At 41.0% G+C, this 22,460-nt stretch overlaps 1 protein-coding gene across 1 annotated transcript; it reads right to left on the bottom strand.

Moving 5' to 3' along the window:
• Positions 1-613: 613 nt before the first annotated feature.
• On the bottom strand, positions 614-22,059 carry SMPDL3A (sphingomyelin phosphodiesterase acid like 3A). The gene is made up of 8 exons (XM_054975162.1): positions 21,653-22,059; positions 15,762-15,975; positions 14,545-14,689; positions 13,919-14,015; positions 13,135-13,313; positions 11,480-11,660; positions 5,698-5,822; positions 614-1,831 (listed from the first exon to the last, which is right to left on the bottom strand). The coding sequence occupies exons 1-8, from the start codon at positions 21,777-21,779 to the stop codon at positions 1,514-1,516; spliced, it is 1,386 nt and encodes a 461-aa protein (XP_054831137.1). The 5' UTR covers positions 21,780-22,059; the 3' UTR covers positions 614-1,513.
• Positions 22,060-22,460: the final 401 nt, after the last annotated feature.

The raw sequence follows: 22,460 nt of genomic DNA, 5'->3' as shown, positions 1-22,460 counted from the left end.
CCCCCGTGACTTCTGCTCTTTGCTCAGATGAAGGCAACCCCCACCCCCCATCTGGCCTGGAAAAAAATTCCTTCCTGACCCTGAAGTGATGATCGGCATTACCCTGGGCATATGAGAAAGGGCCATAAGAGCCTCCCCGCCCTCCCTTTCACAATATTCCTAAATTCATACTGAGTCATAGAATCAGAATTGCTATCAAATGGTTATCTAGCCTCATTTTAGAGCCCATCATGTTCCTCTATGAAAACCACCTTGCCCAACATTACCAAACTTCTTCTCAAAGAGACAACTGCAGAGTGATTGTTGGATTCATTCTAGCCTGCTGTCGTGGGGAGGGCGGAATACAAATCGAATAAATTAAATTAAATTGTGTGCATGGAGGGAAAGTAAATGAAGAAGTCCTGTACACTGAGCCACTGTGAAAATCTGTGAACTTCCTAAGAATATCCCAGAGTCCCCTGCAATGCCCAGGGAGGTTTCTGTACTCTGGGAATCCTTGGCCAACTTGTAGAAAGTTTCCTTGAATGAACACCACTGCCACAGAACATGAGAGTTTTTGACTATGATATAAGCCCATGGTAGTAGAAATAAAATCAACACATAAAGGCAGGTATATCTGGAACAATCAGGTTTATTTTAACAATAAAAGTGAGGTAATCCATGCGACACTCTGAGATAGTAGGTGACATTGTACTTTTGTATTATGCCTGCAATTCTATGTCTACAAGGAAGTATTCTACTGAATGCAGAATGATGCCATGTGATTCACTCCTGGAGTACATCCCAGGAAATGTTTCATATAAACAGTACATAACATTATAAAATAACAGCTCGCTTAGGGCTTTTATATTATCAGCAACAGGGACGAAATAAATCAATAAGATAAAACCAAAATTAAGAAAGTATTTTAAAATCTCTTGATATAAGTCTTTGAAAAAAAAATTAAATATAATGTGCCAATTTGACCCTAAAAGCAAGTTGGCAGATCTGGGCGGGGGGGGGGATTACTTTGTACCTTCATATACTCTCAGGTGTCCTAGAACAAAATCATATGTTCTTAAAGTACAGACAGAGAAATAAGGCCACTGTTTTATATAAATAGATGTTTATTGTTGTAGACACATTTTGCCAAAGTTTTTCTTAACTGACAAACTGAGCTGCTACTGGAGCCTAGGTTCTCTAAAGGTTCAGAGTTTGCATACTTATTTGAATGGAACGTTTTCTCAAAGTCCTTTCAGAAGCACCTTTGCTTTGAACATACTGAGACATTTCTCCAATTGCCTGAATTACTGCAGTGCCAAAAACTTAAAGTTTTTAAAGGTGCTTATAAGAAATAAAAAGTGCAAAAACATCTTGTAGCAACACTATCATATACAAGGGACGGCTTCTTACTAGAAAAATGTCATTTGGTTGTTGTTCAAGCCTGTAATTATGCCATACCATAAAGAATGAATAAAACATTCTTTGGATTTTACATTTAGAGGATACAGTTCGTTAGAATGAACATTATCTTTTACTCATATTGTGATTTATCTTCCTTTCCAATACAATCTGTATAAGAAGTAAGATCTAAATACTGAATTGCACAGAGTTGATTGACCCTACAGTGATCTTCACAGAACATGTTTCCATCATAACTTACAAAGTAGTTGTTATAATACTTGGGGAACAATTTGCTGTGTGGTACACTGAGCTGTATTACCATTTCATGTAAACTTTCTGGCTTTAAGTCCTCTATCCCATAAGCTTTGGTCATAATATATTCAAGTTTCCAATCTGATTCATTTTTCAAGTTGGCTTCAGTGAGGTTCAAATAAAATTGCCAAAGATCCTAGAATTAAGAAGGAACAAAGTGTGAACCATTTGGTCTCTTGCTTCATTAAGTTTCTAGAGTATGATGTATTGATTAAGAAGCCGTCACTGCCTATTATTCACAAATGAAGAGAAGGGTCATGTCCCACCCCAAGACACAAACTTCTAAACCAGCTTTGCATTTGCTATACACCAGCAGTGGGGGGAGGGAAAGAGTGTGAAGACAGACAGACTTCTGAAAAGGAGCTTTGGCCTAGGTAAAAAACGTGCGAGTGTGTCCCAAATATAATGCACACCGATATAACTAGTGCTGTGACTGTGGCACAAATGAGTAACTAGGCCTAAAATTGAAGAACGAGAAGAGAAAACTAAGTTTCTAGCCAGATATGTGTAAAAGTATGTAGTATGTAAATTATAAGCAGCCAGCACTGCAGGGAATAATTTCAAATATTTGGGTTTCAGATTATCAATGCTTCTGTACCCTCCTCATAGCTAGCAGAACCAAAATCAAATTTTGCAAAATAAAAAAAAATACAAAAGAGAAAAGTTTAAAGGTTACTGGGGGGTTAGAGGAAAGAATTCACTGTAAGTGTGCTTTATTAGAATACTTTACATATTTACTTTTAATAGTGGCAGTCAGGGAAGAAAAGTGCTTGTGCGAACAATTTGAGGAAGGAATATAGCAGCTCTAAAAATGACTTGACAGTGAGGAGGCAGGTAAATGCATGGATATTTCCCCCCACCATTTCATACAACATCAGATATTGATTTTAGATGAGTCTATATATGTTGTACATTATTTTCTCAATTATTTATAGATGCTAAGAAATTAAAGGAACATGGGAAATAACTATTTGGACCAATGGATGCTACATTTTTATGCATTTTTAGCTTTTCTACTCCCTGAGGTAGGCAGAAATTTCAAACTTTGCAAAAGAATCCTCAGCTCTCAGTAGGGCTGACAAGCCTCCCACTATGGGAGCAAACAAACAGGACCCCCCTGCACTGGAGGAGAATACAACAGACCACAGTGTATGAATTATTATGTATCTATTTAAAGTGATGAGTATGAACATAGAATAAATATAAATCACATACAATTTCATTCAACATCCTAAAACTGTATATAAATAACCATCATTACTAGAGGTGGGCATGGACTGAAAAACGGACCAAAATTTCACATGGACCAGAACAGTTTGGCGTCCGTTAACTGGCGGTTTGTGGGATGTGCATTTTTTCATGGACGCAATGACTTTTGGGCCGGTCTGTCGGTCCATGAATCCAAACATCCTGGCGCAGAGCAATCAGTTCCCTAGGCAATGTAGTGGAGTCACCTGTAGACCTTCTGCTGCCTTTGGAACACACCAATCTTAGCCCTGAAAACCTTGATAGGCAGCTCTGGCTGCCAACCAGAGAACTCCCATTATTCTGTATGAGAGCAAGCAGTTTATATATAACACCCAGCGCTGAGCTGTAGTTTCACTTTCCAGCTGGCAGTTACCGAGGAAAGAACTGCTTGTTGCGGGAGTTTTTTTGGATTGCATAAGAAGGTGGTTTGGGGCTTGTGCTGCAAGGCTCTGGGAACAAGCTTATTGGGTTTCCTCAGCTGAGGACTCCATCTTCTGTTTAAGTTTTTTTTATTTCAATTCTCATTTGCTTGTGGGGTGGTGGGCTAGCCTAGGGCTCTTCCCCAACCCAGTCTCAGAGCTGTAGTCAGGCTCTGGGTGCAAGCTTATTGGGCTCCTTGAGGCCTCACACCTCACACTTTTGTTTCATTTTTTTTCTTTCAGTTCTTGTTTGCTTGTAGAGTGTTGGGCTAGGGCAATGCACAGCTTGCTCCCCCTCTTGAAAGTTTTCTAAGGGCCTCTTGCTCCTAGAGACAGCCGCTGCCCCCCCCCCCCAAGTGCAGCCTCCGTACCTCTTTGCAGACGTCTGGCTTCCTCCATTGGTGGAGCTCCTCATTATAGATTGCAATGCTGCAATGGAGACCTGCCGATGCCTGGCTGTCCACATCTGCCTCCTCCCAATTTTTGTCTGTCCCCCACAAAATCCTCACTTTCATCCTCCTTTCCACCAGTGTCCCCTCAAGATGTCTGCCCCCCACCCCAAGATTCCTGTCTTTTAGTCTCCTCATGCCCAGGTCCACCTCCTCATGATGATTTTTCTCTCCCAGAGTTGGCGCTTCCAGCCTCCCTTTGGCCAGCCCATTGGGGAGACTTCTATTCCTCCAAGGAGACTCTCCTTCCCCCCAGGATTAACCTCCCCTCATGGATCGCATCTGTCCTTTCCTGTCCTGTCTCCCCAAAGAACATCCACTCCTCCCCCCTAAAATTAACCTCCTCTCATAGATTATCTCTGTCCTTGTGTTCTTTAAAAGAATATTCCTCCTGTCTCCCCCAAAACATGTCCTTGACCGTCCCCTCAACGAGTACTTCTCTCCCTCCCGATTCCAGCCCTAGAGCAGGTTTTTCTGCTCCGAGGAACCATCATTCCACTTTGGGGGCCATGATTCCATTCTTAGAGGAAGATTCTACAACTCAATCCAACCTTTTCATTGCAACTTTTTGGTGCTGCAAGCCAATGTAAGTCAATTGGCATTTGCAGCTCCTATTCTACCTGCTGGAAGTTTCCTAGGGGCAGTCAATTTGAGGGTCTGTAACTCAGACCTCTGAAATGCAATCTTGGCCAAACTTGGAAGGTGGCTGTAAGAGAGCCTGCTGAAGACTCACTGCAAGTTTGGCATCTCTGAGTGTGAAAGGAGCCCTCAGAAGTGACAGACCAACGAACCAGTCCATAAACAGGAGGGTCTGTGAAAAGTTCATGGTCTGTGGTACACAACAGACCACGGACCAATGGTCCATGTTTTTTTTCCCAGTCCATGCCCATGTCTAATCATTACAATCCATACATATAAAAAAATTCTTCTAATACTTCCAATGTTAATAACATCCCACCTAAATCAACAATGTGTAAATTACAAATTTAAACTGATCCTTTTATGCATCTGTACATGGCAATATTTCCATAACTCAGCCCCATGATTGTAAATTCTTTGTTTCTTTTCTTTTGCAGAGCATCCAGAGTGAGGTCTCAAAGTGACGGGCACCGTCAGATGAAGATAACCCAGTAAGTGTATCAGACTCTATGGATATACAGTTGGTAATGTCCTCTTTCTATATTATTTCTTTACAGGTCGGATACTGCAACCTGGAGGTGCTAGTACCCAAGAGCCCAACAGGAAAGCCAGCTCACTCAACCTGTTTTGTAATTTCCACTTTTTCAAGGGCAAAAGGAATATCCATACATCCGGTAATAATAAAGAATCCTCAGCTCTCAGTAGGGCTGCCAGGCCTCGCACTATGGCAGGAGGTGTCTCTCTGGCAGGCATAGTTGCCTACTGCCACTTGGAGCAGCAGCGGGATAAAAACTGGTGATATCATCTGCATTTCTAAAGGAAAAACTGGAAGTGATGTAGGGTAGTTCTAGGAATCTCTGGAAATTCTGTGGTTTTCCCCCAAAGTGACAAAACAACGCAGATGACATTGTGCCCTCCCATGTCCCTGCACCCAACCTTCCTGCTAGTTGCCAGACCACCCTAGCCTGGAAACTCCAGTTGTCTTTTTAAATTTTGCTACTAAAATTAATGTCCTAACCTGGATAACTCAGGTGAGCCTCACTTCAACAGACATCAGAAGCTAAACAGTGTTGCCCTTGGTTAATAATTGGATGGGAGGCCTCCAACAAAGACCAAGGTTGCAGAAGCAGGCAATGGCAAGCCACCTCTGTTAGTCTCTTGCCATGAAAATCCCACCAGGGGTCACCATAAATCAGCTATGAAGTGAAGACACCACCACCACTAAAGTTCTTAATTTTTTTACTTACCAAGACACTGTATGAGAGAGCATCATATTGATATAGTCTCACTCCAGGATTGTTGGAATCCACCTGCCATACAGACTTCACTGGTGTCACAGCAGGTGCTACAAACAAGGAATTTACTGCTTTCCCTGGACAGCAACAAACAAACAATCAGCAGCTCATGAACTGGGCTTTAATACACAAGAATGGAAGTCATAATAAATGTGTTCATTTTATAACATAATGCAAGACTTCTTTTTGTTTTTACAACCAAAAGGAGTGGGAGACAGAAAAGAGGTTGGATAGAGATTAAATATGAGATGGCAAATACGTATTTACACGTAGATTGAACAGCTGCAGAATATTTCATGTGGAAATATAATACATACAAGATAGCATATATGTTTAGGTTTAAAACAAATGTCTTGGAACTAGCACCTTTCCCTGGCTCCATTTTATTAAAAATCCTTATGCAAGAACAACACTAACAAATTCGAAATTGCAATCTCTGATGTGGGTAGTGAGTGCTTGACATTTGCACTCAGGGCTCATTTGGAGGCGGAATGTGCCGGAACGATGTTCCAGTAGCTCTGAAAAGAGGTCACATGGGTTTTGGCCCCGCCCACATGATTCCTCCTGGCTATCCTCGTCTTTAACAGCAGGCTCTGCTGCTTTATTTTCATTTGTGACTTGTGGGAGAGAGGGAGGGAGAGAAAATGAGTGTGTGAGTGCAAGCCGAGTGGGGCTGGGCTGCAAAGGAACATAAACTGCTTTGAATTCATTCTGCTCTGCTTGCTTCATTTTCCTTTGTGACTTGTGGGAGAGAGGGAGAGAAAATGAGTGAATGAGTGCACGCCAAATGCCGCTGGGCTGCAAAGGAACATAAACTGCTTTGAATTCATTCTGCTCTGCTTGCTTTATTTTCATTTGTGATTCGTGAGAGAGGGGAGGAGAAAATGAGTGAATGAGTGCAAGCCGAGTGGGGCTGGGCTGCAAAGGAACATAAGCTGCTTTGAATTCATTCTGCTGCTTTATTTTCCTTTGTGACTTGTGTGTGTGCGTGTGCGTGTGCGTGTGTGTGTGAGAGAGAGAGAGAGAGAGAGAGAGAGAGAGAGAGAGCGTGCAAGCAGGGCTGGCTCTCCAGAGGACGGTAAGCTGCTTTGAGTTTATTCTGCATTAAGGAAATACCTGGAGATTTTTTGGGGAAAGGGGCCTGAGGGGTGGATGGTGCCCTCTGACACACTTCTGGTGATGTCAGGGGGTGTGGCATATGCTAATGAGATATGCTAATTAGTTCCTGCAGTTCTTTTTCTAGGAAATGACCCCTGTTTACACTGATACAAAATCTGTGAAGAAGACATTTGGGACTTCAAAGATTTGGACAAGGGTGTAACTAGTTCCAGCTTTCTAATGCCATCCCCATTCCACACTGTGATGATGCATGGCAAACCACATTTCAGACTGCCTTGGTTCAAAACATATGGCATAGGAATTTGCCACTGAACAATACACACAGATATTCTATTGCAATCTACTGCAAGTCACACAATCCCTTAAATCTGGGTCTTGATTTGCATCTGAGTAGTCTTCTGGGGAGGCAAGTAAGGTCTCCTTTTGAAAGCTATCTTTAAGAGAACCTCCTTAAAAGGAAGTTGCCTGACTTTCCTGTGTTCTACAAAGAAGGACTGGTAGTAAAATCTAAAATGATTCAATTTGAATAGTTTTTATCACTAACACATATTTTGATTTTACTGAAACAAAACACTGTATATCTTTCCAAAGAAAACACATGAGGAGAGCAGATAGAGGAGTGTAAGCAAGGTTGTATTAACCGACGGCCAGGCCCCTAGGCTTTCAGGTATTTTACCCCCCCCTCCTCTCTAGCACTTCAATCTTTCACCCCACTATAGCTGACAGCCTGACCCTGGTACGGTAGGTACTAGATGGCATTATTTTATTTATTTATTTATTTATTTATTTATTTATTTATTTATTTATTTATTTTGATTTTTCTTCTGCCCTCCTCATATTTCCAGCAGGCTCAGGGCGGATTACAAAATACATAAAGGTTAAAATATATAAAACAGTTGTTATAATTAACAATTCTAAAAACATCCAAATTACAGTTAAAATACAATTATATATATCAACATAGCGGCACAGAATTATATAGCCCTATATCCATTTTGAAGGTTTCCTGAAGAATTCTATTCAAAATTTTTAAAAATATTTTTATTGCATGAGTTGAACTGTTCAGGAAAGCACATTTTGGGGGTATAATTGTTCAATACTGTAATATTTTGAAGTGAATATTTTTTTTATTATTTATTTAAAATACTTAATTTATGGATAATTGTTTTAATATAAGAGACAATTTGTTTCACTTCAATAAGGAAGCAGTTAATTATCTTATTAATAAAGGTTTTATAAGAGAATCAATTAATTGTAATTTATGTGGAAGTGTGCCTCACCAAAAAAACAGATGGGCCCCTAGGCTTTAGCCTAGTCAGCCTTATGATTAATACGGCCCTGAATATAAGGGAGAAAAGGGAAAGAGCTAAGGTATTCTTTCTTCTTCACTATTCCAGCAAGATGGAAACATGGTAAGGGCTCCAAGAAACCGATGTGGATGCACAGAGAGCTCCAGAATAAGCTAAGGGAGAAAAAGGAAATGTTCAGGAAATGGAGAGAAGGACAGACCTCTAAAGAGGAGTATATGAGGGTTACTAGGTACTGCAGATCAGCCATCAGAGAGGCCAAAGCTCAGTACGAGCTGGGTCTGGCCAGGAGGGCTCGCTACAACAAGAAAAACTTCTACAGATATGTGAGAAGCAAACACAAGGTAAAAGAGGCAATTGGACTGCTGTTGGGAGTAGATGGAGAAATTCTGATGCAGGACAGAGAAAAAGCAGACAGGCTTAATGACTTTTTTGCCTCTGTTTTCTCCCTGAAGAACTCAGGCACATCTAGAGATAGTAGAAAATGTGGCAGGACACCTGAGTGGCTAATTGACATTGACAGAGAGGTAGTGGAGAGGCATCTGGCTGCACTGGATGAATACAAATCTCCTGGGCCGGATGGGGTGCACCCAAGAGTGCTGAAAACTTTCCAGAGAACTTGCAGAACCCCTGTCCATCATCTTCAAGGCCTCCTGGAGGCTTGGGGATGTGCCACAAGATTGGAGAAGAGCGAATGTTATCCCAATCTTTAAGAAAGGGAGGAAGGATGACCCGGGAAACTACAGGCCGGTCAGTCTGACTTCTGTTGCTGGGAAGATATTAGAACAGATTTTAAAGGGATCAATCTGTAAGCATCTGAAGGACCGCTCAGTGATCCGGGGAAGTCAGCATGGTTTTGTTCCTAACAGATCCTGCCAGACCAACCTGGTTTCCTTCTTTGATCGAGTGACCAGCTTACTGGATCAGGGGAACTCTGTTGACGTGATTTATCTGGATTTCAGTAAAGCTTTTGATAAGGTCCCCCATGACATTCTGATGGGCAAACTGGAAGACTGTGGAGTAGACTATAGGACAGTTCGGTGGATAGGGAACTGGTTGGAGGACCGCACTCAAAGAGTGGTGGTTAACAGCGTTTCATCAGATTGGAGGGAGGTGTCCAGTGGGGTGCCGCAGGGCTCGGTTTTGGGCCTGGTACTTTTCAATATTTTTATCAATGATCTGGATGAAGGAGTGGAAGGGCTGCTCATTAAATTTGCTGATGATACCAAATTGGGAGGGGTAGCAAACACCCAAGAAGATAGAATTAAAATGCAACAAGACCTGAATACTCTGGAGAAGTGGAAAGCTGTAAATAGGATGCAATTCAACAAAGACAAGTGCACAGTATTACATCTGGGCCACAAAAATGAGAAGCACAAATACTGGGTGGGGGATACGCTTCTGGGCAGTAGTATATGTGAAAGGGATCTTGGGGTAAGAGTGGACTGTAAACTGAATATGAGCAGTCAGTGTGATGCGTTGGCAAAAAAGGCTAATTCAATCCTGGGTTGTATCAAAGGGGCCATAGCATCGAAATCTCAGGAGGTCATAGCCCCTCTCTATACTGCCTTGGTCAGGCCACACCTGGAGTATTGTGTGCAGTTCTGGAGGCCTCACTTCAAAAAGGATGTGGACAAAATCGAGAAGGTGCAGAGGAGAGCGACAAGGATGATCAGGGGTCTGGAGACTGAGCCCTACGAGGAAAGGCTGAGGGCCTTGGGAATGTTTAGTTTGGAGAAGAGGAGGTTGAGGGGGGACATGATTGCTCTCTTTAAATATATGAAAGGCTGTCATTTGGAGGAGGGCAAAGAGCTGTTCCAGTTGGCAGCAGAGGGTAGGACGCGAAGCAATGGGCTAAAACTACATGCACAAAGGTACCGACTGGATATTAGGAAAAACTTTTTCACCGTCAGAGTAGTTCAAAAGTGGAATCAGCTGCCTAGGGAGGTGGTGAGCTCCCCCTCACTGGCAGTTTTCAAGAAGAGGCTGGATGAATATATGTCAGAGATGCTTTAGGCTGATCCTGCACTGGGCAGGGGGTTGGACTAGATGGTCTGTATGGCCCTTTCCAACTCTATGATTCTTCCTTTGCTTCTCTTAGCCTTTCTCCTTCAATTTCATGTGGGGCCCCACTTGTATATTAAGGTATCTCAGGATGTACTATACCTTGACAGTCTTTTGATTGTTCTACAGAGAAAAAAGTATTTAGGTAATGTTTTTAGATTTTAATGCTTCATGTTGTAAAGTTTCTTTCTTCAAGAAAGATGACTCTAGAGTGTAATCTATAATTTCGAAAGGTGGATTTTGCCTTATCCTCAACAATAGCAGACGCATTGCTGGCAAAGACTCTCTTTTCCCCTCCACCCTCGCTCTCTGCCCCAGTCTTAATTAACTTTGAAACTGCAGGGAACCCAGAATAGAGGCACGTTAATGATGCAGGAAGCACACAGAAAAAAAATGAAGTATGTCTAGTCATGTTGAGAACATTCCTTTGACACATTACACAATAGGAATAGGCCAGCATAATTTGCCATTGTCACTGAAAATGTGGAAGGGAAGAGCAGAAATTTTTAGAAAGCTATTACAGGACATTTTGAAGACTCTTAATTCATAGGTTCACCAAAAGTCTGAAGTGATTTGATGGCACATAACACCAAAAAACCAATGTTTTTTTTAAAGATCAAATGCAAACCTTATAAAGCTGTTTTGGGTTCTTCAGGAAAATGAAAAACACTAACAAAATATCGTCTAGTACAGAGCTCTTATTAGACTGACTTAGAAAGAACCACAGAACATATTAGACCTCTGTGAATTTTTGTCTAGCTGATATGATTGTTTAGCATTTAGCAAATTTGGTTCACGCGACTGAAGTAATTAATTAGTATTATGAAGATGCAACTTTCTACTCATTCATAAAACCGTTTAAATTGAAATTTTCTTCTTGTTTTTTGCAATGGTTATTGTTTGGGACTATCCTAATATAATTCAGATTAAGAAACTGAAAACACACTCATAAATATATACAAAGGATCTGGAAAATTTACCTTTTACCTATCATAAAACTTACTATTTTACTGTCATTTAATCACCCCAAATGTATATAAAAAAAGGATAGTTTGGGTACATTCAAAGTCAGCATACCTTATAAGGCAATTTTGAGAATACAGCCTCATACATGGAACAGTGAAAAATCAGTAACTAATTACACTAAGATCAGAATGAAGAGGGGCGGGGTGGGGAGGGGGATGTTTTCCGGTCTGCAAACCATGAAACCAGCCAGGAAAGTGGCCTGCTATAAAGATCATTACCTTTTTTATCCAGGAGAATCATGATGCTGTCTCTATGAGTGTGTCCAAAAAACTGTCCAGCAATTACACTGCTGTGTCTGCGAAAAATCTCTATCAATCTCTCATTGTAGTATTCCCTTAGAGCAGTAGTATTTCGAACAAAAGGCAGATAGCCCACCGGCACATGTCCTATCACATATACCTATGGGATCAGAAATATAAATATCAAAATAATGTATAGTATAATGCACACATAAAGCAGATGCTTGTGATTTGCTGCTTTCTAATTGGCTACCATTTTGCATTCTGTTCAGACAAACTATGTTTGAAAAATAAATCTAGCACTACAAGCAAAATTAGATGATGCTTGAGTGTCCAAGACTGTACCTGCAGTGAGTTTGGAATCAGTCTCCTGAATCAAGCAAGCTGGGTCTCAGAGGTGTAACATAGAAACTGAAAATTGGAAAAATCCAGTGGTAATTTGAACAAGGGATTACTGTGACTTTGACGAATAAAATCCACTTTGATGGTCGGCAAGGAGGATGAGTTGCACTACAGATTTATTCCTGGAGGCTGAGTATCATCTGATTGATTGTCTATTCTGAGGAACTGTGTAATGAAGGGGAGTATGAGAAGAGATGGAAAAGGTTCAGGCACTTCTAAATAATCATCAAAGTGAGTCTTACTCTGTGAGATCTGCTGTGGTATACAATAGCTGTCAGGAACAACTTCTGCTGAAGCTGCCAGAGGTTAAACTCTCCTTCCCTATTCCATTTTAGAAATACTAACCTAACTGGGCTGGCATCAGAAAGTCCTGTGTGTATGGGCTGGGGAAAGAGAGAAGACTGGTTCTCCTGCTGCTTTCTTTTCATTTGTCATGTGAAAGCAAATGCCAGGCATTCTGAGGCACATTGCATCTGGGCCAAACTCTGAGCTCCAACAGTATTTTTCAGTTAAGTATTGTTAGTGTCTGCAGTTCTTCATATTTTCCAATTTTTCCTCTTGCCAGCTGGTTCTACGAAAGAGACCTGTGGCCTTGCCAATTTGTAGACTGTTCCTCTAGGATATGCAAGATGATTCTCATCAACTTGTTGATACATGCAAACCATTTTTCTTCTATTAGCCTGTTCTCACATGCTTACAATATACACCATCTTCTCACTACAAGGTCTGACATTTTTGTCATAAAGCCCTGTATTTCTTCCTGATGGTTCTGCTGTATACATCAGTAAGTCTCTAATGGTCTGAGGTTTAGCAGGCTATATTTACATTATTTCATAGCCAAAACTACCAATCAGATGGCTGCCAACTGTTAACTCTTTCTTCTTTCTTGACAAGAATGACTCCAACCTGCTGTTTTCCAGCACCAGAGTCATAGCTGGGATTTAGACTTGAGATTCTTAATACTTTTGGAAGCCCAAAAGAGGGAAAAGAATCCCCCTTACTTAAATTTGCATATAAATGACCTATAGGGTGTATCCCTATTATCAAAGAGGAGCTCCCCTGGATTTTGAGATCCAGATTTGGCATGCTTTCCATTCTCAGCAGTGGAAGCTAAGGAAAATGGGTCCTCTTGTCCAAAGATCCCCACCCCAAAACCCCACGTTTTGTTAGCTTTCTTTATGTAAATAGTTATATTCTCATATCATTACTATTTACATCAAAATTATCCCTACCTTTTCTTTGTTCTGTTGTGCCAAATCTAGTATGTTTTCCAGCCATTCTAGTTGGTTTGCTGGGTCAGTGATATTCCGAGTTGCATCATTGGGACTATAGTACAAGACGGTATTTAAACTGATTATCCTGAGTGGTGGTGAAGTAATGCTGGGCTGAACTATTTGTGTATAAAAGCCACCTGTAAAAAAAACCCCACATTTTAAGAAAGTTTACCAAACATTTTCTGCAATTTTCAAATAATTCTGGAAAAATTTAATTAAAAATTTGTCTGAAATTCTCAAATAATTCTCGAAAAAATCAACTGAAGTTACTGAAATTTTTGAAGGGAGTAAATTCCTGGAATGACATTTTTAAAGTTACTCTTCTTAAATATACATTTTCATGTTGGATAGCACAATTCTTTGACAACTTCTACTGATATAATTTTACTAGAAGGTACTCCAGGAAGGTATAAGTAATGTTCAAATCTAGCATTTAGACTTCATCAGAATTTTTCTAAAGAATATTTCATAGACAATAATAAATTACCTAAGGTAGAAATTGCTAGTCTCAAGTTTTATGTAATCTAGTTTACTGTGTAAATTGAGTCAATTCAAGGTAAGCACATCTTCCCATCCTTCAGTGGATACCTTGGATTGTAATTTGATTTGTTTGCCCTAATTCTAAACAGATTGTAGGACCAAGTTACACCTGAGGACTAAATTAAAATAATGCATTAATTGCACATATCATAGCAACTATTTGCCATGTGTTAAATGCATGTTCCCTTACTGCCCATCTTACCTTTCCTCAAGGTGCTTACTGCTTCATCAGTAAGCCAAGGCTTCCAGAAATCTGCTACAGCACTATAGACTTCACTGACAGATGCAGGCAGCTGATCCTGTAAAAGTACAGACACTCTCCTACAAACTGTATCTTCAAATACAACTTGTTTAAATCCACATGGGTTAAAAGTAGCTACCGTATGACTAGCATACAGGTATGCAAAATCTTGTGCAATAATCAGATTCATGTCAGATTTAAAGATGGAGTTTGGCTAGTATTTTTGGATTTAAAAATGATTTTCAAATTTACCAAATCTGCTATTTAAAAGGCTTCTTAGCACTTGAAAGGAGACAGATCATTATAAATATTAAGTTAAGACCAATTTACATATCCTTAAGCAAAGACCAAAAAGTGGGTTAAAAGTGTGTAAGGAACCTGGAACTGCAGTGGGGTTTTGTTTTCCAATTGCTTCATCACTTGTACAAATTCCAAGTTTTCAATTCAGACTTACAATGTACCAAACAAGGAACAAAGAGAAGTAAACAAAAAAGTGTTACTCCAAATGATAAAGTAGAAGATGCTTCCTCAAAGTGATAAATGATCAGGCTGTTGTGCTATTTATTCTTCTGGAAAGTGAATCTTACCTGTGGCCAGTAGTCATGATTTCCCAATGCAGGGAAAACTTGGAGATCTGGAAAGAAACTTCTTATGGTAGAAGTCATGTTACCAATAATATCAATGACCACTTTTGTGGAGATCTCTTTAGCTGGAACATGAGGGGGGCTGTCTCTTTAAAAGAAAAAAAGAATAGCCTAGTCCTGTACCACAAAATAGCTGCACAACTGTTTCAGAAATACATGCAATTATTTTTACTACTTCAGTGCTTGAGCAATTTGATTAATCACAAAAATAAAATACTTTGAAAAAACAATGAAACGTGAATGTTTTCATGTTTGAAAGAAAGCTGGGTTTCAGTTTGCTCTCCCAACTCCAGATCTCTGCCATCTAGCCCACAGCAAGTAATGTTACTAACCATTCAATTCTTTCCTTCTTGCAGGTTTTGTGAAAGAGCAGAAAGCAGCATTTATTTATTTAAAATGCCTTTCTCCTCAAAAGCAGAGCATTTTAAAAACAAACATTAAAAACGAAACAGCCCAGATAAAATCAGAAACCATTGCTTCTAGCTATCTTCAAAAATCTTTCATAGATACATCTGCCTTACAGAGTCTTCTAAAACCTGGGAGAACAGGTGCTTTCCTCACCCATTCTGCGAGGCCGTTCTATGACACAGATGCTGCTGTGGTATTTTATTTATTTAACGTATTTATATGCCTGCCTTGCTCCTGGTGGAGCTGGGACCCAAGGCAGGCCACAACAAAACACAGTACACAGCTTCCTTTGAAAAAACTCATCCTAATAAAAAACAAGCAACCAGTTAAAGGCCTGGGATCAGGCAGCAGTCTAATATCAATGAGACTGGATTTTCTATTAGTCAACTGTGTTTTCCTCATGACAAATCCAAAAGAAGGGTCTATTCAGAGATTCTAATATTTACCCACCTCACAATACCCAACAGGCCCAAACCCTTCCCTATCTAAAGGGAGTGCTTATTTCATGGCAGTCTCTGCTAAAATGTTGGGCATTGGAAATAATAATTTCACTGAGTGATACACTGTAGCCATACATGCCTAGATCATAAGTAACAGTTACCATTCAGATAAAATTTATGATTCAACGCAATGCATCTTCTATGTATCAGAGCTCTCAGTCACAAAGTACATACAACAAATTTATCAACTTTGCAAAGCTTTCCTCAGAACAGAGGCCCATAAATATTAGCTTGGCTTACAGACATACTTACCCTGTCCATATCATAAAGGATGCCTGTTGACCAGAATCCTTCATGTACTTCAAGGCTGACAAGATAAGTTTATATGGGGAATCACACATAAAATCTCCAAACATGCCAGGACTTGAGGCATTCACACCTTTGGAAGAGGCACAGACCTGAGTACGATTTATTGTAACATGGTAGCTGGGATCCAAATGCAAATCTGTGATGTGCCAGAACTGACCTGTTTTTAGAAAATGATAAATTGTGAATGCAATGCATATTTTCCAAGCAAGATGTTGCAGGTAGTTCTAAAATCCATATTAGGGGTGATTGATCATCATTACTTCTGAAAGAATGTATTCATTGGATCAGAAACCTTGTATTTGGCAAGCATTAGGTCAAAATGTTCAAGTCCTAAATAAAAAGCCCAGCTGAAAGATTTAAATTCACTTATCAGTTGCCTGAACGTATTTGAAAGGGTCGAGCAGAAGATATCCACTAACGAATATCTGTTCCTCACAATTCAGATAACATTTGACCCAACCAGTTGCTTTCCTCATCTTAATCCTTTTTGTTTTTCCCAGATTGGTCATAATTTATTTAGTATCCACCACAATAGCAGCACAGTATAATTAGTGTGGACTACAGTAGCGCTACCAGCCGGCAGGAGAGGTTTGGTGCTAAGCTCCAGCCAACTTCTCTCTTCCCATTTCTCCATAATTTCTGTTTTAACAATACTGTACAAATTTCCTCCTACCCTCCATTCAAAAAACATAGGTTGTTTTCTCAACTTGGAGATTATTGACACAAACTTTCAAGTAAATGCTTCCACTTGGCCACACCCAATGCTATTTAAAGAAACAGGAGATATGACCCTGTAAACACTGGAGTGGCTTTCTAGCCAATACCTTAGAATCCCTGCCTCCCCCCACTTTCCGTTTCCTTCTAATTTAGACTTTTTGGTGTCAGCCAACAAGTGTGTAGGTGAAAGAAAAAGAAGATGGAGGTGATGGAAGGGGCAGCTGTGAGAATTTGCATGGTTATGAACTAAATACTCATTGTGACTGTTGAGAAAGATGGAGATGGTGGGCAGAAGCATCTCCATCTTTCTCAACAGTCACAATGAATATGCAGTTCATAACCATGCAAATTCTCACAGCAGTGTGCAGCAGCAGTGTGGGAGATTTGGGAGATCTGGTCAAAGGGAGCCCCGTGGTCACCATCCCAGTTCCAAAAGGGGAGAATGTCCTGTATTGAAAAAACAACAGGAGAACGCGAGTAAGAGGGCCTGCTATGTAATGTGTGAAGATGAAGAAGTAGTTCAGTTTCATTTTACATGTCTTACCCGCTTGAAAAAACCATTAAAGAGGGAGTGGTAAATCCCATTCACAAGTGACCCATATAAATATACTCCTGCATTTGTGTGAACAAGAATTTGTAGGATTTCAACAGAGGATATAAAGCAGCACTGTCCATTGTGTGTAATTATGGTAAACCCACTTTCATGTACAAAATTCGGGTCCAGTAGCACTTAAGAGGCCAACTAGATTTCCAGGGTGTGATCCTTCGAGAGTCAAAGCTCCCTTCATCAGACTCATGGAGTGGGAAAATGTAGCAGTCTTTAAAAACCAGGTAGAGGGTGGGAGGGCATTACAAATTAGATTGTCAGTAAGCTAGCTATAATACATGTTGTAATTAGGTTGATAGAACATGGGTGTGAAGTGTGTAAAACTAGCATCTGTAATGCAAGAAAAATCTTATGTCCCAATTCAACCCTAGGGGATCCATTGTTCCAAGTTTGCAAATAAACTTAAGTTCAGCAATCTTGCATTGTAACTTTCCTTTGAAGTTTCTCTCCTTGAAAACTACTAATCTGAGGTCAGTAATGGAACATCCTGGAAATATTCTCCCACCTGTTTTTGAATGTTGTGATTTTTTATATCAGATTTATGTCTATTCATGCTTTTGCAAAGGGACTGACCTATTTGTCTGATATAGAGAGTTAAAGGGCATTGCTGACACTTAATGGCATATATAATGTATATATATAATGAGCGCTCCTGTGCTCCGCAGCACCTCAAAACAGGCCCAATCTGCGGGCGCGTTTTGGGCTGCTGTGGAGGGCAGGAGCGTTCCTGCGCTCCACAGCAGCCCCCAACCCAAGCCCCTGCAGAGCGTGGGCATGCTCCCAGGGCTGCATGATGACATCACTTCCCAGAAGTGACATCATCACGCTTGCGGGAGTGTGCTCCCCCCCCTCTCAAAAGTAAGAGCCAGGCCTCAATCCCCCACTGGGAGATTGAGGGGGCCTGGCAACCCTAATTCCATGTCTCTAATGAAACCCACTCAAAACCACTTTCAAAATGCAACAGGACTCCTGCAGAGACTTCCCAGGTTTCCAGTTTCCTCAAAGATCAGAAGCGTTAAAAGCCCAAGCAGTTCCATTACAACTACAGAGCAGCCTTAGGATGAACACTGACTGGCATGCCAAAAAGCTACCTTTTAAGCACCCAAAAACCCGAATAAACCAATGGGATTTTAAAGGGCTTTCTCTCCTTCAAATAGCATACCACAGCACAAGCTGCTTTTGACAAACTCTTCATTGTTCAGCTTTCCAGTAGCATAAGGAGGAAAGATTGTGCAAAATTTTTCAATTCCAGTTCAACACTTCATGTAGAATTTCTTTTTGAAGGTATTTTTGTAGAAGAATGGTGACTTTTCCATCAACAACCAAATGGCCTGGAAAACTGAAATACTTCTGCACTGGTGTCTCTGAATACTGGAAAATCTTACTGTTGAATTTGTGTCCATTTCACATAATTATATTTCACCCTGTACTTCCAGGATTTTATGGCTCTGTGACCCTATTACTTCCCCAACATATCTCCCCCATAAAAGATCCTAGTGAAAAGGCATGACATTGCATTGGAAGAAATTAGTTCTAGTCCACAAAAGCTTATGTTGAAATAAAATTGTGACAAGTCTTTTATATTTGACTAGATTCCTGTTTATTTTTGCTGCAACAGACTAACGGGCCAACTCATTTTTCCTAGTGTCTCTTTTGCCCAGTAATACCCCCCGCACACACACACACTTTTAAATTGGCATAAGACAGGCCCTTGTAGAGAAAATGAATACAACATGCAGAAGGCAGAGTAGAACCTTCAGGAATATGCAGTAAAATGCAGGCTCGGCCAGTGATCATTTGGGGTGTTAAAAACATGCCCCTATTTTCATTTCTGAAGTATTCAGTGGGAGGTATATTTACTACACTATATGAAACATTCTTCTACCTTATCATTGCATATTGCAGCGTATTTATTTTGATAATGGAAGAAAGCAGTAAGACATGAAGCCTGTTGGGAAAAGAAGGAAGCAGCCAGACTATAAAACTATCAGAATGACATGAAGAATGGGGATATAATATGGAGAAAAAAATTCAGTTATTTTGCAATTATTTGGATTCAGAAGCATACATACCTTGAACAATAGAGACCTGTTTAATTAAAAGACATCCTGTCACCTGTTTCAATGTCAGAGTACTTATTATCTTGGTATGTGTTACACTGTATTCATACTATTAATCTCAGGTGGAAAGAGCTACTACAGGACTGAGAATACTAGAGCTACAGAACTGTTGGACTGAAAGAGATGTAAAGACAATATATTCCAATGAACTTTGCTAAGAGAAAGGCCTTTACCAACACTTCTCCCTTGCCAATTACTAGGTCCCAGGACTATTACCAACAATGAACTTGGGAATAGGCCACATTCTGAAGGTGGAGTCAGCTACACAGGATTGTAAAAACTGTTTTAATGTAATGCTTTAAGCACCTTAGCATTTAAATATTAGAAAGAAAGGGCGTAAAGGAAGAACAAGTGAGGTGCCAGAAGACTGGAGGTGGAATATGTCCTTATCTTCAAGAAGGGGAAAAAGTAGGATCCAGGTAACTACTAGTACCAACATTCATACCTAGAAAGGTTTTTGAACAAATCAGTCAGTCCTCAAGAACAACTCACGCTAGACTAATCATATCTCCTTTTTTGAGAGAGTTACTACTTTGTTGAATCAGGGGAATACTGTGGGCATAGTTTATCTCGATTGCAATAAGGTTCCACATGATATTCTTGTTGACAAGATGGTAAAATGTGGTTTGTATCCTACTGCTGTTTGGTGAATATGTAACTGGTTAACAGACCACACCCAACGAGAGCTTGTAAATGGTTTCTCATCCTTTTGAGAAGGAGTGGTAAGTAGAGAGCCTCAGAGCCAAGCTACAAGTGACGCCTTACACAGGTTGGACACTTGTCAGCTTCCCTCAAGTTTTGATGGGAAATGTAGGCGTCTTGGTTTTACAGCTTGGCTCTCCATTACAGCTGCAAGACCAGGATGCCCACATTTCTCATCAAAACTTGAGGGAAGCTGACAAGCGTCCAACCTGTCAGGCGTCACTTGTAGCTTGGCTCTTGGTTGAAGGAATAGAGGATGCTCATTAAATTTACAGATGATACTAAATTGGGAGGAAGGTAGCAAATACAGTAGAAGACAATCAGGATTCAAAGTGATCTTAACAGGCTGGAAAACTGGGTTAAATTCAACAAAATGAATTTCAACCGAGATAATTGTGTCAGTCAGTCAGTTAGCCATTACTGGCATCAGTTGTCACAATATACACAATACAAAAAACATACAAAAACAAGGTTATTTCTGGAGCCATTCTTGATGGACTTTTATAGCCATATAGAGTTCATTGTTGGTAATAGTCCTGGGACCTAGTAAATGGCCAGGGAGAAGTGTTGATAAAGGCCTTTCTCTTAGCCATATACTACTTTCTCAGTGTTTTTAGTCAGGGAGTCATTCAGAGGGCAATAAACCTTTAAGGAATCTGGGATGCCCCTCATATTGACTAATTCTGAGTTTAAGTGAGATGTAAGCTTACTGAACACTGATTCCTATGCAGTTCAAGAAGAAATATTCATTCATTCATTCATTCATTCATTCATTCAATCAGTCAGTCCCCATGGCTGCTAAAGCTTTTCATGGCCTAGCAGTAAATAACATCCCATTAACCCTTTATTAAAAGGACAAGACAATTTCTCTCCAGGCAGCTGGCAACTCTACTCACAAGGCAGAAATTGCACATTTTAGCTCTACGCATTTTATCATATTCTTCCTGCATGGTTCTCAGGTTCTCTCATCCATTTTATCCTCACAACAACCTGTGAGGTAGGTTAGGCTATTTGACCAGATATGGCATGATCACCCAATGAGCTTTGAGGCATTGTGGGGAATTTAAACCCAGATCTTTCCATTTCTAGTGTGACACTGTAACCACAACACTAATAAGATACATGAGCAAATGTCACTTGTGATTGATTTGCCAAGCATCCACATGCAATGCCAATATGCAGCTGAAACAATCAAGGCTTTGTGTCACACAACAGACCAGCAGATTGCCGGGCAGACTTCTGTGGTTCACAGCCCGCCTTATCAAATACCTACGCTGCTAATCTAAGCATATCCTCAGCTGGCAGACCTTACGCTCACAAACACAGTAAGCAGCCAGGCCAGAAAATGCAACGTTTCAATGCAAGGCTCAAATGCGTGCGGGACAAGTACTGTTGCTATGAGAGGCGCTGAGTGGGAGCCGAGTGTGACTGGCTAGCGCTCCCGACTTGTTGCTTCTTTTGTGCGCAGCTCTTCAAGTCAGAAGAACCTTCCGTTTCTGCCCGGTCCACCCCTACCCTCTCCCCTCCGCCCAGCGCCGTCCTGGCGTCTCCTCTTCCACCGGCGCGGCCCCTCGACCTACTTTTTGGCGGCAAGAGGCTGTCCCCTGTCACTATATCTTGGCAACCGACCCCCTGGCACCTCGAACTGTCGGGCCTGGAATTCGCCCAGCGAGGGACGGCAAACTCACCGACGCTGAAGGGCATCTCGGGACTTGCTTGGGCCGGGGCTGCGCTAACGAGGTCCTGCAGCACGTTACACAGCAGCAGCCCCCACAAGCTGAGAGCGACCCCGCGAGCCCCCTGCGCACTTTCCATGTTCGCGTGAGCTTCGCTTCAGCGCTGGGACTGGCTCCCTCATGTGACCTATTCTCCTGAGAAGAAGAGGGAGTGTAATGCCCGCTCCCTTTCCATAACGCGCCCTTCGGTTATGACGAGGTAGAAGGTTACACTTATGAAAGTGAAACGCTGTGGAATAAGGAACGAACTCGTTTCTTTCCCCTACTTCCCTTGGAGCAACTGGCTCCTCAATAAGCCATTCTGTGGCAATGCAGGAGTTTCCTCTTCGCAACCAACAGCCCGGAAGACGAGTTGTTTTTATTCCGTAGTTGCCGCCCAGTTCGAAATCACTTGGAAAGGAGCGAAAACATATCAGGCAAACAACTGCCGCTGCATATATGCTCTCTAGACTATCACTCCGGCCCGCCGCGGCAAGGCTCAGGAACCAAAAAAACATCCCATCCCATGGGGTTAATGGGATGTTTGGCAGAAAAACCAAATCCTTACCCTTTGCGTTAAAGTGTTGTGAGCGGCTGTCAAGCAAATGTTAGAGAATCAGGAAGTATTCCAGGAATAATTGTGACCATAAGCAAAAGTATCTTCGTACTCGCTGTCATCGATGTGCTAATCAATTTGGATTTAATTCATTTGCTTTAATTTGGATTAGAATTCTTGATTTCAAAATATGGGGGAAATCTCTTTCAAGAACTGTGCACGTTT

The sequence above is a fragment of the Eublepharis macularius genome, chromosome 1 (genome assembly GCF_028583425.1).
Source record: "Eublepharis macularius isolate TG4126 chromosome 1, MPM_Emac_v1.0, whole genome shotgun sequence".
Lineage (NCBI taxonomy): Eukaryota > Metazoa > Chordata > Lepidosauria > Squamata > Eublepharidae > Eublepharis > Eublepharis macularius.
The sequence above is the reverse complement of the archived record's forward strand: the minus strand, read 5'-3'. Positions and strand labels throughout refer to the sequence as shown.

Bases quoted from the DNA above. Each gene is read 5' to 3' on its own strand.
- SMPDL3A (XM_054975162.1), bottom strand. From the start codon at position 21,779: ATGGAAAGTGCGCAGGGGGCTCGCGGGGTCGCTCTCAGCTTGTGGGGG. The intron at 14,016-14,544 runs GTAAGATTCACT...GTACTTTTACAG, and splicing joins ATCATGACTACTGGCCACAG to GATCAGCTGCCTGCATCTGT. The intron at 1,832-5,697 runs GTAAGTAAAAAA...TCTTAATTCTAG, and splicing joins CTCTCTCATACAGTGTCTTG to GATCTTTGGCAATTTTATTT.